The 15493-nt window shown below is 49.3% G+C and overlaps 1 protein-coding gene across 1 annotated transcript; it reads right to left on the bottom strand.

The window, feature by feature from the left end:
- Positions 1 to 90: 90 nt before the first annotated feature.
- On the bottom strand, positions 91 to 14399 carry CEACAM20 (CEA cell adhesion molecule 20). The gene is given in 10 exon segments (XM_032613410.1): positions 91 to 184; positions 393 to 507; positions 2953 to 3231; positions 6507 to 6761; positions 8154 to 8447; positions 8790 to 8845; positions 8965 to 9178; positions 9510 to 9568; positions 9739 to 9856; positions 14336 to 14399. Coding segments are annotated over 10 exon segments (1548 nt in total).
- Positions 14400 to 15493: the final 1094 nt, after the last annotated feature.

Below are 15493 nucleotides of genomic sequence, written 5' to 3'. Positions count from 1 at the left end.
ACTTGGGGGTAAGCTGAGGGCAGAGGCCTGGGCTCTCTGCACCGGCCTCTTCTCCAGACCTCACTGCTGCCCTGGGCGTCAGCTATGGAGTCACTTACTGCGACCGGGCTCTGCAAGGTGACGCTCTTCGGAGGTGGGTGTCGTGACCTCATAGATGGGTTCCTCTGTTGTTCTCCTTTAGGGCCTGAAAACCCAAGACCCTCGTTCTTCTGTGCCTCTAGTCCTTGCCCATCTGCACAGGCTCCACCCATATCCCCATGTACATTTTGGGCAATGTGCCAACCCTCTCAATTCCCCACGTGCCATGGATGCCGCTCGGCGCCAAGGTCAGCAACACTTCTGCCAGTCAGGTCCCCTGTGGGCCACACCCCCTATCCCATTCCCAGGTTTACCCTTTGGCATTTCCGATGTAGAGGAAACAGCCCAGCCCTGTGGCCGGAGCAATGACAGCCTGGATCCCGATGATAACGCCAGCGATGGCCCCTTCAGAGAGGGATGACCCAGGACCTGGGCAAGGAGAGAGAATCAGGACCTGGGCATGACACACCCTCATCCCTGTCCCCAGCCCCATTCCCAAGTTTGTGGCTTTATCTCCACTTGATAATTCGATGAGCACTTGTTTTCCAGCCGTCGGGAAGCTGAAGTTTGTGGTAGTAATAGAATAATTTCTGGAGTCAAACAGCCTAAGTTCACATCTCAGCTGTGTGACTTTGGCCATGTCATGCTACTTAACCACTCCGTGTGTCCATTGGCTCTTCTGTAAAGAGAGATAATATGAAGCCTATTCTATATGGTTGCTGAAAAGATTAAACGTATATGTATTCATGTTCAGTATATGCAATGTTTAGTATGTTCAATGTAGGTGAAGTATTTAGACCTACAGTGATCAGTCAATGTTGGTGTGACGATGTTACTAACTAGGATGATGGATTAATATGGCCTTCAGGGCTTCCCTGGTGGCGCAGTGGTTGAGAGTCCGCCTGCTTATGCAGGGGACACGGGTTCGTGCCCCGGTCCGGGAAGATCCCACATGCCGCAGAGCGGCTGGGCCCGTGAGCCATGGCCGCTGAGCCTGCGCGTCCGGAGCCTGTGCTCCACAACGGGAGAGGCCACAGCAGTGAGGGGCCCGCGTACCGTAAAAAAAAAAAAAAATATATATATATATATATATATATATATATATATATATATATATATATAGCCTGCAGAGAGACAAAAGGGCTTTGGCAACCAGAGACCTGGCTTTCCCCCGAGTGAGTCACCTTTGACTCTCTGGGGCCCTGTGGACACAGACAAAAGTAACTACTCTTCCTGAGTCTCATTTTCTCATCTGCAAAGTGGGGGAAATGGTACCTACTGCATAAGGATGCTGCAAAGATGAAATGAGATCATGAATGTTCATGCCTGGCACCCAGTGATTGACTAATAAATGGCAGTTGTTATCATGAACATTGGCCTACTGTTTACCCATCCCACTTTTGCCCAGAACCTTTCTCAAAGGGGTGAAGGAGCCACAGGAATTAAAAAGGCAGCCACACGAGGGTCAGGGGTATGAGGAAAAGATTCTGCTTTGGACGGGCAGGAGGGGGCTTCCTAGATGCCTTAGGAGTTCTTTGTTTTATTCTCTGAGTATCCATTTCTTTAAATGTTAAACAAGTTTAGTAATCTGTAACCCTACAGGCTTTTGAGAAGATTAAATGAGATCACATGTAAAAGTACCAGCACAGTTCCCGACACTTAGGAGGTGCTTTATAAAAGGCAATGATGATGATGATAGAAGCTGCCATCTACCAAGCTCTAAGCTCCAAGAGCCCTTCATACATGATCTAATTCAAACCCTACAACATCCCTCTGAGCATCAAACAAACTCACTGCTTCCTCCTTTGAGCCTCTGTTTCTCATCCATCAAATGGTCTTAACAAGACCAGAGCGTTTTTCTGAAGACTGAATGAGGTAATTTGGAAAGCTGTATGGGGTCCTCCACTTTGCAGACAACTAAGGACACTGCTCTTGTGGGAATCCCCTGGCGGTCCAGTGGTTAGGACTCCTCGCTTCCACTGCAGGGGCCCGGGTTCGATCCCTGGTCATGGAACTAAGATCCTGCGGCCAAAACAACAACAGTAACACTGCTTTTGAGGTGGCCAGCTGGTTTTTAAAACCCTAGTGATGGGGCTTTAGTCTCTAAGTCTCAATCTCTCCTGAACGGTGGAAATACCAACAGGCCTGCCTCATAGCTGACTGGCAAGGAGTACCCAAGAAATGTTTGCTGATAATACATATGGAAAGGCTTGCTTCAGGGTGTGACACAGGCTCGATAAAGAATAGTTTTATTTAGCAAACACAATATGCCAGGCACTGCCATGAGAACTTTACAAATGTTAATTAATCTTCAACAGCGCTTTGATGTAAACACAACTATTATGTTTGTTTTACAGACGAGGAATCAGAGGCCCAGAGAGGTTAAGTAGCATGCCCAAGGTCACACAGCGTTGGAGTCAGGATGTGAACAGCGACTGGCGAGCAGCGACACTATGTTGTCCTCTCAAGAACTCAAGGCAGAAAGACAGGGTCTCTCTGCCAGTCACACCCAGGTTGTTATTAATATAATTCCTGACCCCACCTATCAGCTCACTTCTTCTCTCACTGGCGATCTCCCTGACTCACTGTACTTCTAAACAATTCTGAAAGGTAGGCATCATAAACCCCATTTACAGATAGGAAAACTGAGGCTCAGAGCAGCCTGGAGAGTTTGCCAGGGCACACAGGTAGGAAGTAGAGGTTCTAGAGCCTGAGTGTTAGCAGTTAGGACTCAACAGCTCCGGATTAGGAACCTGCTCTTGCAGGACAGTCATTGCCACACCCCAGCCCACAGTAAGGGAAGATCAGATTGCTGAGGCCAGCATCAGGAAAAGTCACCTGGACCCAAGGAGAAGGTGTACCTGAAAGACTCACCTATCACTCTGACCAGGACTGAGGCAGAGCGGGCCAGGTGTGTGAGAGAGTTAAAAGCTGTGCAGCTGTAAATCCCTTGGTGTTCCCAAGTCAGGGCCTCGATGACCAGCTGTTCCCCCGTACAGACACTCGTGGAAGGTTCAAGGGTCCAGTGAAACTCAACATCCGGCTGGGATTCAGCCCGACACTGCAGGGTCAGGCTGGAGTTGAGCTCCGCCTTGATGGTGTTGACCACCTTGGACGCCGACCCCCTGGTGATGTCCTCTCGATCAGGGCCATCTGTGTGCAGATCCAAATGTTATGCACCCATCCTCCACTGGCGAGATGTCCTATTTCATCCCATTCAATTCCACATTGGAAGTTCTGCCTTTTTTTTTTTTTTTTCCTTCTCAATTCTAACTAAGGGAATTCCAGGCTGTAACCTGGAAAACAAGGGCTCTTCAACTGCTGTTGAAAGGAATCTCAGCAAGAGAAGAAGAAGAAAATGCTCCCCTTTCCTCCATAGCTGCCGAGCAAACAGAGTGTATTCCACAACATGGAGGGGGGGGAAATTCAAAACAAACGAAATTAAAATCAAAAACGAAAACCTCTGCCATTGCAAAAGTGAATTCTAACAAAGGAGCCTCATAAGACATCCAGGCTTCAGAAATTGTTGCTGTGTCCTGTGTACGTAGCCCCTAACTTCCAAAACGTTTACAATTCTGATGGAATCTCTTAATAACAAACAGCCCGGTGACAATATCTAAATTTACATCTCCATGTATTCACAAAGGTAGAGATGCTTGTGGATTTTCTTTGTTAAGCCAGAAGGGGACCAATGGTACTTGGTTCTCCTCCCATAGACATGAAGGAAACAAAGGAAATGGCTGTTGGATTTCTCATGCAAAACCAAGAGTTTGAGTCTTGTCTTATTGAAATGAATGTGAACTACTGGAAAGAAGGATGCAAAGAGGTTCTAGCTGGGGCATTCCAGGAGATGAGGAAAATCTTGCCCTTGTCCCTAAATATCCTTTGAATCTGTTCATTTCTCTCCATCCTAACCCCATGGCCATCAGGATCCCTCCTTTGCCCCCATCCTGGTCTCCCCATCCTGGTCTCAAATCCAGCACACGGCAGCTACAGGTGTCTTCCTAAGTACAAACCTGACACTAACCCTCCCCTGCCCAGAACCGTCCATGGCTCCCTAGGGTCCTTGGGACAAAGCCCACGGCTGATGAACTCATTCACAAGGTCCCTGTAGACCCCTCCAGTCCCACCACTCACCTCTCCACACCTCCCACTTTCAATCCTTGAATAAGATCCTAATTGGATAGGGCGGGTGGGAGGGAGGGAGACACAAGAGGGAAGAGATATGGGGATATATGTATAGCTGATCCGCTGTGTTATAAAGCAGAAGCTAACTCACCATTGTAAAGCAATTATACTCCAAGAAAGAGGTTTTCAAAAAAAAAAAAAAAAAAAAAGATCCTACTTGGATATTCCATTGCATCAGAGGTATCGCATACTCTCTTCCTTCTCTGGAATACTCTTCTCCCGAGTCTGCTCTACCTAGCTAACTTACGTGTCCTTCGGGTCTCGCGGTAGACACCACCTCTCATGGTGAGTCTTCCCACATCCCCCAGACTGGGTGGGGGCTCCCTTTGGCTTCCCCAAATCTCTGGTCCCATGGCAGGACCTATCACACTGTATTTTCTTTGTCTGATTATTGATCTCCCAATCCTGAGTAGGCTGTGAGCTCTGAAAGTCACAGCTAACATCAAGTGCCTTGCCTGCTGCTCAGCCTACAGAGAGAACAAAGTAGGCATTTTTGGTTTCGTGACCAGAGTTGGAAAGAAAGAGGAGAGAGCAAGAAGGGAAGGGAGGGGACTTCCATGGTGGTCCCGTGGTAAAGAATTCGCCTTGCAATGCCAGTTCCATCCCTGATGGGGGAACTAGGATCCCACATGCCGCGGGGCAGCTGGGCCCACGCGCCACAACTACCGAACTCACGTGCCTCAACTAGAGAGCCCACATGCTGCAACTACAGAGCCCACGCGCCCTGGAGCCTGCACGCCACGCACCACAACTAGAGAGAGAAAACCCGCACAACACAACTAGAGAGAGGCCTGCGAGCCGCAAGGAAAGATCCCACATGCTGCAACTAAGACCCGATACACCCCGCCCACCCCCGCCGCAAAAAAAAAGGAAGGAAGGGAAAGCAATGTATTTAAGCCATGTCTCTCTATCCCCCTGCTGTTTAATGCGCACATGTAAAGTGGACCCCTACTGTCCCTCCCTGCAGAGACCTCTTCTCCCCCAGTCTTCTCGAGCTCAGTTCATGGCTTCTTCATCCTTTGAGTAGCTCAGGCAACAAAACCTTTGGAGTCATTCTTGACCACACCTTTCCTCTCTTGCTTCAGGTCAATGAGCAGCAAATCCTGTGAGTTTGATATATAAAATATATTCACGGCTGACTTCTCATCACCCACAGTTGCCACTGGCTCAGCCCCATCATCTCTTGATGGATGACTGTGGCCACCACGGGAAGGTGCCTCACAGACCTCCAGTGGTAAGAGTGTGATTGACCAAGAGTCCAGCTGCTGTACCCCCAGATTCACTCCCAGGCCTCTCCTGGGCTGCACCCTGCCAGTACCTAAGTGTGTTGAGGAAACTAAGGCAGACCCTTTCCTGGGAGACATGGGCACCCCGAGAGTCTTGATGACGTTCCTTAGACTACATGGCAGTCCACACACTCCCATCCAACCCTCTCTCCCTTTCTTCCTCACTCGGAGGCAGGCTTAGATCTCAGTGTGATGGCCCTCCCAGCCTTTTTAGGTTCCCTCCCTACAGGAGCATTCCCTTAATAAAATCCTTGCACGTATAATCTCATTTTGAGATCTGTCTCCATGGTCCCAGACAAACACAACTCTTTCTACTATCACCTCGTCCCTCTCCCCTGCTTCCAGCCCCTAGACAAGGGCCAGAGAGACCCTGTGCAAACCCAAGTCTAATCCTATCTCTCCTCTGCTCAGAGCCTTCTGTGGCTCCTAGTGTCCTCACCATGGCCCACAGGACCCGTGTGGTCTACCCCACTCTCCCAGCTTCTTCTGTTCCCACACTTGACCTCTCTGGTCACCTGGGCCTCCTTGAATTCCTCTGACATGCCAAGCACAGTCCCATCTCACGTGCTGTTCCCTCCCCTGGGACTCACTTCCCTTGGCTAGCTGCACGGCTCACTCCCAGCCTCCTCCTGCAGAAACACCCCCTCCTCTGGGAAGCCTCCCCTGACCACCCCAGCTAGGACTGCAACACCTCCCCAATGTCCCAGCCTTGCCTGCCTTTCGTGCCGCCTCTAGTGCCATCTGACACACCAGGAATCTCCCTTGCTTAGCTGTTTATGGTCTGTCTCCCCCACTAGAACGTAAGCTCCATGAGGGTTGTCTTGTCCAGTGCCCAGACATGCCTGGCACAGAACAGGTATTCAATAATTATGGAATGAGTGGCTGGAAGGAAGAACTTAAGCAGGGGAGGGAGAAGGGAGGAGAAGAAGGTCCAGGCTCGGGGCGACTCATAGCTGATGTTCAACTTGAGGGGGTCACTCCATACCCGGCTGCTCCAGTTCCAGACCTCACACTCATAGGGCCCTGTGTCATTGCACTGAAGGCCATGGATGACCAGGGTCCTGTTGTCAGCTGACAGCCCCAGGTGCTTGCTGGGCAGAAGGAGCTGGCCCCGCAGGAACCACTGGACTGCAGCTCCCTTAGGGGTGGCCTGGCAGGTCAGGGCCACCAGCTGGTTCAGAGGCAAGACGCAAGGCTTGGTCAGCCTTTCTGGAAACACATAGAGAGACAGGATGGGGTCCAGGGTCCCTCTGCCAGTCTCCCACCCATATGGGGCCCGCAGAATTTTCGAGGGATGTGTGTATATGTTGTGGGTGGTGTGTGTGTGTATATGTGTTTTGCATATGACTGTATTGTGTGGGTGGTACGTCTAAGTCTTTTGTGTATGAGTGTGTGTTGTGTGACAGTTATGTGAATGTGTCATGGGTTTTGTGTGTCTGGAGAGTGTGTGGTATGTGGATGTGTTCTGAGTGTGTGCTTTGTGTCTATTTATATGTGTGTGTTGTGTGTATATGTTTTGTGACTGTGAGGTACGGTGGTGTAAATATAGGTACTTTGAGTGTGTGTTGTGTGAGTATATATTTTCTGTGCAGGAGAATATGCTATGTGTCTGTGGTAAGTGTATATATTGTACTGTGTGCGTATATGCTTTGTGTATCACTAAATTGTGTGTGTAGTACAGCTATGCATTGTGTGTGTGTTCTGTGTCATTGTGTATGTGTTGATGGTGTTGAATGTATGGTATGTGGGGTGTTTTCTGTGTTGTACATGAGGATGTTGAGTGTCTGTGATGTGTGTGTGTGCGTCTATTGTGTGCCTATTATATTTTGTGTGTATGTGTTTTACGGGAGAATATGTTGTGTGTCTGTGGTATTGTTTGCTCCATATGTGAGATACGTGTCTGTGTTTTGTGTGTGAGTATTGTGTATGTATATGTGTGAGTGCATGGTATGTACATGTTGTGGGTTTGTGTGTATGTTATGTGTATGCGTTGTGGGTCTGTGATGTGTTATGTACTGTGTGTTTCATGTATTGTGTGTATCTGTTGGGTACGTGTTATATGTATCTTGTGTGAGTGTGTATTCTGTGCTTTTGTATGTTGTGTGAGTTGTACGTGCCTGTGGTGCACATGTGTGAGTGTGCTATGCGTGTGTGATTGGTTTGTTTTTTTGGCCGCACCGTGCAGCATGCGGGACCTTAGTTCCCTGACCAGGGATCGAACCTGTGCCCCCGCAGTGGAAGCGCGGAGTCCTAACCCCTGGACCTCCAGGGAAGTCCCCTGCATGTGTGATTGTTATTTGTGTGTGTGTCCCTATGTGTGTATGGGGTCTGTGAGTGTTGTGTTAGTGTTTGTATGTATAGAGAATCGCCTCCCCCACTTCCAGAGAATCAAGTGACAGACGCCCCACGGAGAGCCTACAAGGCCTTGTAGAGGATGTGTCAAGCCAGGACCCAGGTCCTTGCCTGTGGCCCGAGCCACGATCTGCCACCAGCCACATGGGAAGTCCCCAGCCCACTGGGTCCTCCTCAGACTCTCGGATATTGGTGTAGCTCTGATTCTCAGAGAAACAAAGGAGAGAAATATAGGGAAAAGAGACTCACCAAGGACGTGGAATTTAAGAGCAGCCTTGTGGGACAGCTGGGTGGCACTGTTGGACACCAAGCAGCTACACGTGCCCTCATCTTCCCTGGACACGGCATAGATGGTAAATGTGCTTGCGGTGAGAAACGAGCTCGTGATGGGCTTGGAGTCATTGGGGAAAAACCATAATTAGGCAGCGGGTGGGTGAGACTGAGTTTCTACCGAGAAGGTCACATTGCTGCCCTCTATCACCTCAACTGCCTCCCCGTTGGGTACACCGGACTCCACCTTGATTTTGACGGGGTCACGACCATCTGGGAGGACAAGGACAATTGTAGCAGTAATAACAGCGTCAGTGACAGCTCTCTTAGGGGGACGTAGACAGTCAATAACATTTATTTTTCTCTTCTCCCCACTCAAGCTCTAGAAACATTACAAAGGAGATGCGAGAGTCTGACAGTGATGACATGTTGGCTTCATCCCTGGGTAAAGCAGGATTGGAAGAAATATCTAAAACATGCCGGCAAATGCTCTTTCCTCACCACTACCTAGGCAATATTTTGGATCAAACATCCGAAGGTTAAGGAGCTCAGTTTTAGGTATGTCAAGTTGGACATTCCCAGGAGAATCCAAGTAGAGACATCAAACAGTTATACGTCTGGAGTTAAAGCGTGGACAAGTCCGCATTCGGATGGTATTTAAAGCTGCGAGACTGAGGACTCCCCTGGTGGCCAGTGGTTGGGAATCCGCCTGCCAATGCGGGAGACACGGGTTCCAGCCCTGGTCTGGGAAGATCCCATATGCTAAGGAGCAGCTAAGCCCGTGCGTCACTAAGTCCCGGTGTCTTCCCGCTGGACAGGGAAGATGGTGAGGGTCTTGCCATCTGTGGACAGCTGCATGCACTCATGGAACACCAGGGGCTGATTGTTGGAGACCCAGTGGATGGTAATGTTGACATCTTTGGTGTCACAGTAGAAGGTCACATTTCCCCTGTGCTCTATGGCTGTGCCCTGGCTGATTGAAATGGTGGGCTTGGCCAGCGATTCTACAGAGGAAGAAACAGAGAGAGGGAAACAAGAGTCAGAGACACAGATAAAGGAAGACCAAGCAAGATATAGCCACAGAGGGACCCAGAGAAACAGGGGTGGGTTGGAATTGCATGCAGACACCCTGGAGCTCCATGACTGGGCTCAAATGCTGGATCTACTTCTCATTCTAGGTGTGATCTTGGGCCACTCACTTCCCCTCTCCAAGGCCCATTAAATGGGATGGTACAAATCAAATGGAGGGTCTGGGATATGACAGTGGGTCGTGCAAAGAAATCAAGCTTGTAACACGGATGACAGCCAGGTCCCCCAACCCACTTCTTAGCCAACCTTCCCCACCCACAGCCATGATAGCCACAGCCCACATCTTTACCACGCCCAACCCCCAGCTTCAACACAAATGATCGGACCAGTTGTTGCTGAGTGAGTGAGTGAGCCAATCAGGTGTGTCATGTTGGGGCTTTGGGCATGGAACCCTGATGGGCGCTTGAGGTGTGGAGACAGAGATCAGAATGACAGCCTTGTTTTCTGGGCCCTGAATCTATGAGTCTAGGGTGACCAAGGGGTCCCAAATATAGACGGAAAAACACCCTTCTCACTTTGGGTGACTTCAAGCAGGTTGGCATCAGGGGTGAGCTGGGCTGCAGCTGGCAGGCTCCACACGGTCAGAAGTGAGGCTGGAGGGGAAAGAGGAGGCATTCAGGGAGGAAGAGGTGTGTTGGGGGTGCCCAGTTACGGTCTTCCTAAGTGGAGGGAGGTCTGAGGTCATGGATGGGGCCCTCCACCCCTAGAGGCTTGACTTCTACCCATTACTTATTGGCCGCGTGACTTGAGGCATGTTTTCATCTTCTCTGAGCCTCAATTTCCCCATCTGCCTCCTAGGATTGTTGTGGGTGGTAATGAACACTGTAAAGCTTTAACTGGGTCTCCTGGGGGTTACTGTGCTCTCTCCAACGGTGCCCACTCCGTGGAAGATGCATGGTCAGCCTCCCGCTTCCACAGGGAGGTAAACAAATGCTCAGATTGGTGAAGTCACTTTCCAAGACCAGATAGTAAGTGTCAAAAGCTAACTGGAACCTGGCCTGCCAGCCCTTAAAGACTGCGCTCTCAACACCGTGTAATTCCTCTGGTCCAGGGATGGGCACAGAGCCAACCCCTGATAAAGGGGAACTTCTTTTATTATCTTTGATGGGAGAAGTTAACCTTTCGTACTTGCCCTCAGGCAGAGATTTCCCTTGCACAGGGGAAGGAAAGGGAACAAGGTAGTAGGAGCTTCCAGTTTTCCATGTGGCCATTTTGCACACAGTTCTGTGGAAACTTAAAGACTGTGGGCATAGATGGGGAGCCTCAACCCCAGCAGCCATGCCCATGTGCAGATGACCTTGACATTCCCCCCTTGCCCTAACCGTCAGCCCAATTAACAGAGGCTGGCAGCTATGCCCTTCTCTACCCCTCAAATGACCCCAGTTTAGCCCAAGCACTGCCCCATCCCCTGCTCAGTCAGGTTAAGTGCATGGGCTCTTAGTATATTTGGGAGCAAATATGGACTCTGCTGCTTACTTTCTCTATTATCATGGGCAAGGGGCTTTCTCTTTGTGAGCCTCAGTTTCTTCAACTGCGAAATGGGGAGAATAGTAGAACTTAGTTTATCAGGTTATTGTGAGGTCTGATATCAGATATGACAGCTCAGAGTAAGTGTCAGTCACTATTATTAGTACTGTTGTTTGTTTGTTTGTTTGTTGATTGGCTGCACTGTGCGGCATGCAGGATCTTGGTTTCCCAACCAGGGATCAAACCCAAGCCCCCTGCAGTGGAAGTGCAGAGTCTTAACCACTGGACCACCAGGGAAGTCCCATAGTATTATACTATTGTTATTATCACTATTATTATCATTATTATTTCCTGTGCTTGTATTTCTCTATCTTCAATGCTATTAGAGGTAAAGCCCATAGGCTCAGAGCCTGACTCCCTGGATTTTGAATCCCACTTTTGCTGTTTATTTGGGCAAGTGATGTCCTCTGTCTGAGTCTCAGTTTCCCCATTTGTAAAACAAGGGTAATAATAGTTCCCGCCTCATAACTGTCATAGGATAAATGAAAGAATGTGAGTGAAAGCATCAACAGTGGGCCTCATCATACCCATCTGAAAGAGGAAGCTTCTCTCTCTGCAAATCCTCCACCTGGACCCTTTCCCCCCGCCCCCTCCCCAGAGGGCCCTGCCTTCTGTCTCTCCAGGAGGAGGCAAATTTCAAAGGAAAACCCACAGATGATGGGGCTGATAAATGTCAGACCCCCATCCCCAGGAGGACTGCAAAGCCCCTGCAGCCTGCCGGGCTCAGCCAGGAAGCTCCAACCCGAGGGAAGGGCTGGTCTCAGGGCCACACAGCAAAGCCGGGCTGAGCCCTCACCTCTGCACGCCACACATTGCAAAATCATGTCTTTGCCTCCAAGACGCTTTTATAAAAGTTGAAGGATAGTTGATTTACAATGTTGTGTTACTGTCTGGTGTACAGCAAAGTGATTCATACACACACACATGCATATACATATTTATGTATAGTATATATATATATACACACATATACATATGTGTGTATATATATATACACACGCATATATAATACACACACACATATACACATATGTGTATAATATATATACACATGCACATACATATATATGTATAATATATACACACATATATAGGTATAATATGTATACACATGCATATACATATATAGGTATAATATATATATACACACACATATACATACATATGTCTAATATATATATTCTTTTTCCGATTCTTTTCCATTACAGGTTATTACAAGATATTGAATGCAGTTCCCTGTGCTGTACAGTAGGACCTTGCTGTTTATCTATTTTATATACAGCAGTGTGTATCTGTTAATCCCAAACTCCTAATTTATCCCTCTCCCCCTGCTTTCCCCTTTGGTAACCATAAGTTTGTTTTCTACATCTGTGAATCTGTTTCTGGTTTGTTTTTTTTTTTTGCGGTACGCGGGCCTCTCACTGTTGTGGCCTCTCCCGTTGCGGAGCACAGGCTCTGGACGCGCAGGCTCAGCGGCCATGGCTTACGGGCCCAGCTGCTCCGTGGCATGTGGGATCTTCCCGGACCGGGGCACGAACCCGTGTCCCCTGCATCGGCAGGCGGACTCTCAACCACTGAGCCACCAGGGAAGCCCCAAATAAATGTAAATTTACATACTGCAGTATTAATGAACAGGGGCAGGGTGCAATGGCAACGTGAAGGTGTAAAATTTAGACTGAGATCTGAAGGAGGAGTCATCCAGATTGAGAAAAAAAAAAATTGTGAGATGGGGGAAAGGACATCCAGGCAGAGGGAACAGTATGTGCAAAGACCCAGAGGAGGGAAGGAGCATAGACTGTCTGAGGAAATAAAAGAAGCCTGCATGGCCAGTGAATAGTGAGGAATGCAATTGTGTTTAGAAGATGATTTCCAACGATAAGGATGATGGTGCGGTGGTTTGAATGATGGTCCCCCAAAAGATACGTCCACCCGGAAACTATGGATGTGATCTTACTTGGAAAAGGGTCTTTGCAGATGTAATTAAATTAAAGCTCTCAAGATGAGATCATCCTGGATTATCTGGGTGGGCCCTAAATCCAGTGACACGTGTCCTTATAAGAGACAAAAGAGGAGAAGACATAGACACACAAAGGAGGAGGCCATGTGAAGATGGAGACAGAGATAAGAGAGATGCAGCCACAGGCCAGGGAACACCTGGAGCCACCAAAAGTTGGAAGAGGCAAGGAAGTCTCCTCCCCTGGAACCTTTAGAGGGAGTGCAGCCCTGCCAGTACCTTGATTTCAACTTCTGCCCTCCAGAATTGTGAGAGATAAAATTCTGTTGTTTTAAGCCACCAAGTTTGTAGTAATTTGTTATGACAGCCCTAGGAAACTAACACAGATAGTAACAGAAAAGTGTCAGAGGAACCAGATAACGTAACAGGCTGTGCAGGAGGCAAGGTGGTGATTTCCCTGTCACTGAAGGGGAAAAGGATGGGGACCTCCTCAGGAGGTCTTGTTTTCCAACTGGGATTCCCGCCCCCATCAGAAGCATCTCAAAACTAAAAGCCACTTGGTGTCATGTACTTGAACCTCTGTCCAGGTGTCAAACCCATGAACTGACCTCCCTCCCTCCTACGTTCCATCCTTCCCACCTGGCATCCATCCTACAAATCCCTCCAGGTCCCTCATCCTCAAATACCACTGTCCCCAGGACTTCAATGGAAACTTTTAATGGCATAAAATCACCAAAACTTCTTAAAGCAATAATACCCAATGTGGGCAAAGATGTTCAGAAACGGGCACTCTCATATACACTTTGTGGCAGGCTACATTGACATAGTTATTTTGAAGGGCAATTTTATGTCATGTATCAAGGATTAAAATGTGACCCGACTATTCTACTTGCAGGAATTCAGCCCAAGGAAATAATCTGTGACATGCAGAACAGATCTATACATGCAGCTCTTCATGGCGCATCTCTCGTCCCCCTCCCTAGCTCCGTCTCTTCATCTGGAAAATGGGGCTAATAGTAACAGTGCTCCCTCATAGAGGGACTGTGAGGACCAGATGAGCTGCTTATGAATGCACCTGGAGCAGTAGTGTCTGGCCCATCTTCAGCACCTGGTGAGGATCAGAGGGTATTATCACTTACTGGACTATAATCCTAGCCCCTGTCTTTTATCTTTTCATCATTCTCATTAATCACAGCCTAAAGCCCCCTGCTTACTATTTTCCAGGCACTCAAAACAGTGTTCATTTGGTCTTCACAGCAGCCCTAAGGGGGAGTCCAATTATTACCCATTTCCCAAATAAGGAAATTGAGCGGATCAGAGAGGTTGAGTGACTTACCTCAGGTCACAGAGGTGACAGAGCTAAAGCAAGACATTAACTTGGCTGGTGCCACACAAAGCCACCCTGCCCCACAGCCTCCCTTTTAGACATGATCACTTAACAGAGAGAAACTCCATCCCTGGATCTAGCACGATGAATATATGTCGAGTACGTGGGCTATGGGGAGTCAAAAGTGGGGCCAGCCAGGCCTTGAAGGCTGGCCAGACCCCCGAGAAACGCCCTCCCCCACCGCAGCCCTCAGTCACTCCTCACCTATGAGCAGGTTCCCCACCCAGGGCTCACCCCGGCCATGGGGAACATCCAGTTGCTGAGCCATGGGTCCTCAAAGTCCCCCAGAGCGCTTCCTCCTGAGGGGACCTTGGTCTGCAGAGAACATCCTGTGAAATCCCCAGGGCCTCTAGAGGCAGCCAGTGGTGGATCCAGCCCAGAGCCTCAGCTCTGAGGGGAGATGGCTTGGACTTCCATGCCCCGGACAAGGGCCGTGTGCAAGTGCGAGGCTGGCAGAGCCCTCCTCAGTATACCACTTTTCAGTGTCCCATTATCTCCTCATCTTTGACCATGTCCCTGGCCCGGAACTCATGCCCTTTGCTCACCCTGGTTACTCTCCTGGTAGGCAAACGTAGGCAGGGCCTGCTGGAAGTTCCCTGTCCTGCTGTAAAATTGGGGAAACAGAGGCCCAGAGAGAGCAAGAGACTTCCCTGGATGGCCCAGGGACTCAAGTCTGGCCCTGGCTGGGTTCCCATGTGTCCGGGCCAGTCTGAGGTCCCATGTGGAAATGGGAAGTGAAAACCTTCTTCGGGAGCCTTAGGTGGGCTCGTCAAAAAGAAAAGGAAATCCATATTTACTGGGAAACCAGCTTTGTCAATGCAACAGCAAAGTCTGTGGTTCAGCTTTCATGTCTCTCCAGAATCTGACTACTTCTTACTAGCTCCAACAGCATCTCCCACCTGGACCACTGCGGCTGCCTACCCACTGGGCTCCCTGCTCCTGCCCTCACCTTCCACTGTCTGTTCCCACACGACAGCCAGCTGGAGGGATCCTATGAGCGCCTAAGTCGGTATTGTCCCTTCCCTGGTCAAAAGCTTCCTCCCATCTCATGCTAAAGTCCCTATAGTGGCCCACAAGGCCCCACGAGATGTGGACCCATCACTGTTCTCACATCCCGTTTCTCCCCATCACTCCCCCCACTCCAGCCACTCTGTCTCTCCACTGTTTTGTAAACACACAGAGCACAGTCCTGCCTCAGGGCCTTTGCACTTGTTTTTCTTTCTGCCCCAAACACTCTTCCCTAGATATCCACAGGCTTCCTCCCTCACCTCATTCAGGTTCTTGTTCAGATGTCACCTCTTCAGAGAGACCTTCCCTTGTAACGAAGCAGGACCCTATGGGGCCTTCCCAGGACAGACCCCC

This window comes from Phocoena sinus, chromosome 19, assembly GCF_008692025.1.
Source record: "Phocoena sinus isolate mPhoSin1 chromosome 19, mPhoSin1.pri, whole genome shotgun sequence".
NCBI classification, from domain to species: Eukaryota; Metazoa; Chordata; class Mammalia; order Artiodactyla; family Phocoenidae; genus Phocoena; species Phocoena sinus.
This window is presented reverse-complemented; position numbering and strand designations above follow the sequence as displayed.